This window comes from Musca vetustissima, unplaced genomic scaffold (assembly GCF_032173495.1).
Source record: "Musca vetustissima isolate MV318-11 ecotype Yass unplaced genomic scaffold, APGP_CSIRO_Mvet_v1 utg56110, whole genome shotgun sequence".
NCBI lineage: Eukaryota > Metazoa > Arthropoda > Insecta > Diptera > Muscidae > Musca > Musca vetustissima.
In genome coordinates, this window is record NW_026883519.1 from 44,314 (window position 1) to 47,750 (window position 3,437).

The 3,437-nt window shown below is 33.1% G+C and overlaps 1 protein-coding gene across 1 annotated transcript; it reads right to left on the reverse strand.

Moving 5' to 3' along the window:
• Positions 1-763: 763 nt before the first annotated feature.
• Positions 764-2,594, reverse strand: LOC133330419 (STING ER exit protein-like). The gene is made up of 4 exons (XM_061538851.1): positions 2,474-2,594; positions 1,402-1,553; positions 980-1,225; positions 764-916 (listed from the first exon to the last, which is right to left on the reverse strand). Exons 1-4 carry the CDS (start codon positions 2,592-2,594, stop codon positions 764-766), a joined length of 672 nt encoding a protein of 223 aa, XP_061394835.1.
• Between the last annotated feature and the right edge of the window lie 843 nt (positions 2,595-3,437).

Consider the following 3,437-nt stretch of genomic DNA (forward strand, 5'->3'; position numbering starts at 1 on the left):
CTTGAATATCTGATTTACTTAATTATTTGTTTATATACCTTGCTGTGATGTAATGTTATAATTGAATTTAACACTTTCAAATATCCAAATATCAAGTTTTTAGCTCTATCTGTTCACATGCTACGAAATTGTGACAAATTTAGTACTTTTCGGATACTTATAATTCGAATTTCCAAAACCTTTGGTACATTCCATCAATGACCCTCAATCCACATTTCAGAATTCTAGCTTCACCGGTTCTCCCAATACAAATAGTACCATTTTTCAGTCCTCCTCGTGTGAATTGAAAAAAAAACTCTGCCTTATCTGACACCTTTGGACTAAGAGTGATAAGGCCTTTGGACTATGGGATATAACCTCTTTGAATACATCCAAAGTGGTTTATTGTGTTATATATTCAGTCCATTCCGGCTTTGACCCTCTTCTTGCTCGTATTATTGTTGAATTGTTTTCTGTTTTCGACACCTATTTTAGGTGTTTATCGGACATTTCGACGAAATGTATTCGACTTCGAATGGGGTCAACCCAAATTAATTAACATCGATCGGCTGTCATAATTTGTCCCCTGTTCTGTCATTCTTGTCAAATTATGAATACGGGTAGGTAGACTATACAGGTGAATATATAATACAGCGTGTAAAACAAAATTATTAAATATTGTGGAAACTATTAAAATGTTATCTTCTCCTAATATTGGGCAAAATACCAAAAATTAATAAAAATCTGTTCTGAGAATATTTGCAAGTTTCAAAATATATTTTTATTATATGTCTAATAGTGTTCCCCTTGGCTTTTTGGACGGAACGGGATCATCTTGTTTATTCCTTGAACCTGTGTCGGCAAGTTTGCCACCCTTTCGTTGAAGCTGTTTTTCTATAATTCGGGCATTATTGGCATAGCTGTCAGCAATTTCACGCTGTAAGAAAAAGTTAATACGCAAATAAGCACCGGATACTTTTATTTTTATAAGAACGCGTACCGCTTCAATCTCATCTTCCTCTTCATCTATGGTCGATACCGTAACGGAACTGAATTTACCCATATTCTTTGTGTGTCTAGTTACCATTACTTTTTCTGATTCACCAATAGAGGTATTTTTTGTTGAAGTTGGTTCCAAATTCAAGTGTATATCATTTTTTGTTTTTACAAGGGCATGGTGAAAAATGAAGGTGTTCTCGGAATTTGGTTGATGTCGATAATATAAGGGAAGTTTACAAGACTTACACTGAAAGGAAATAAAATATAATACCTTATATACATCAATATCTACTCTTTTTCTTCTTTTAACACAAAATAGTCTGATATTTTTTAAATTCTAAATTTAGTTTTCATTTTTTAAATGTTGCTTTAAGTGGGTTAAAAGGAGAATAAGGAACAATCAAAATATTGAATTATTCTTACATTGAAACGATACTGTTTTTCAATTCCCTTCTCTTTCCTTTTTATGTATTCAATTCCACCTTCTTGATAAGTGAGTTTATGGGCATGTTGTTTTCCATTTATAACCCTCGCACCATCTGTTCGTCTTAATGGCAATTTTTCCAGAGAACAATCTGTAATGAACAAGTTTGTATATTGTAAGATGCTATGCAAATGTGGAAGCACGGTCCATGTTAAATTAAACGGCCTCGGCAAAAATGATTAGATGTTAAAGGACTAAAGAAAAATGAAACTTATCTACCTTACCAGTTCATAAAAATATCGACCTATAATTATGTCAAGGAAGTAGTCACGATGATTCGTTGGAAAAAGTTGAGTTTAGGAGCGCTCATTTCGGGTTTTTGCCACAGGTCGGTCTCGTCTCCCTGATCATGAAAATATATGAATTTTATGGGGAAATTCTATAATTGCCGAGATATGGACCTCTGAAGTTCCGAAATTCCTATGCTCATAATTTGTTATTTATGGATCGATGAAGTATTGGCATGTTTGTAAAGCGTACACTTTATATTTTAACTTAAATTCGTCTTAATGAAAAATTATACAAAATAGCTTCGACAGAGGATTTAAGACTTTCTCCTATGGACAGGCGGAAAATTCGGCTAACGCATCAACATTTTTTTCAACTAATTTTTTTCTAAATAATGGGCCTTCGGCCGGCGTTTTATGACTTTCTCCTATGGATAGATGGAAATTTCGGCTATGCGATCGAAATTTTAACATGCTTCTCTAAATATCCGCCAATATTACCATAATCGGTCATACATGTCGAAGTTATAAGCATATGAATTCCGGAACTTCAGAGGTCCATATCTCGGGAAATATGGATTCCCCCATGAATGTCATATATTTTCGTCATTAGTTAGACGATCTTCCTGTGGCGAAAAATTCAGAAAAATCGGAGATGAGCCCCTAAATTCAACTTAAGCCAATTCGTTTTATAAAATTGTTTCCATCTCTCTTCTATCATTATGGAATTTATAAAATAATTCGTATAATTCGTGATGCTTTTATATACGAAAAATATACATACCTAATATTAGTGAGAGTTTCCCGCACAAGCAGTAATATATATTTAATGGTGAATCGTCATTATATTCTTCCTGATCTTTAGAATCAGAACATACTATACTCCGTGATACAACCTTTGGCATTTTCAAATCCCTTTATATGTGCTTCCAGACCGTGGTGTTATTTTACTGTCATACTAGGAACCCACTTTAAAATTTCTACACAAAAAATCAGAATATTATATGTTTAGCTTGGTTTTACATTTATCGGGATCGGGATCGGTGTTGAGAGTTTCCCTCTCTTGAGAGAGTAATTAGAGTTGAGCTATTTTTAATTGTAACAAGCGCACTTTTTGTTCACAAAAGGTACGAATTGACATAAACGTACCAAAACAAAAATTAGATTTTTTCATTATTCGTGAATACATTTACTCTTAAATTATAACATATATTATTTATGCAAATATTGGCCAATATTTTTCGATAATTATGATTTATTACCATTTGAAGTAGGATTTCGTACTTTTTTGTTCCTACCTGAGGTAATGTTTTCCAACACAAAATGTAAAACCACGTTTAGGAATACAGAATTTGTTTTCGTTTATTCTATAAACTACTTTGACATTCAAGGGGCCTTAAGGTGCTGTTACACGAAATGTCATATGTGCTTCCAGTTTTTCTGTACCAAGGTCTTAATAAGGTAATCAAGTCAAAATTCGTTATTGTGAATTGACTTCCGTTATGAAAACGTAAACAATTAGACTTGAGAAAAAACAGCCGACTTTCGCTAGTTGGATGATCTTATTAACCCTTTCAATGCTTTTGCCGAATATATTCGAAATTTAAAAGTACTATCTTACTCTCCGTTACTATTGATGTTTTTGTTTTTGCTGAAAGACAGACGAACCTGGCCGAGGGTTAAAAAGAACATTGCTATTTTTTCTAAACTCTGTGCCTTTATATGATCTTAAATACAAAATTTTAGAT

What these genes read in the sequence shown, in the direction of transcription:
- LOC133330419 (XM_061538851.1), bottom strand. Translation starts at nt 2,594, where the DNA reads ATGCCAAAGGTTGTATCACGGAGTATAGTATGTTCTGATTCTAAAGAT. An exon ending in GAAACTCTCACTAATATTAG is followed by an intron (nt 1,554 to 2,473) that starts GTATGTATATTT and finishes TGTTCATTACAG; the next exon opens with ATTGTTCTCTGGAAAAATTG. An exon ending in AAAAACAGTATCGTTTCAAT is followed by an intron (nt 1,226 to 1,401) that starts GTAAGAATAATT and finishes ATTTCCTTTCAG; the next exon opens with TGTAAGTCTTGTAAACTTCC.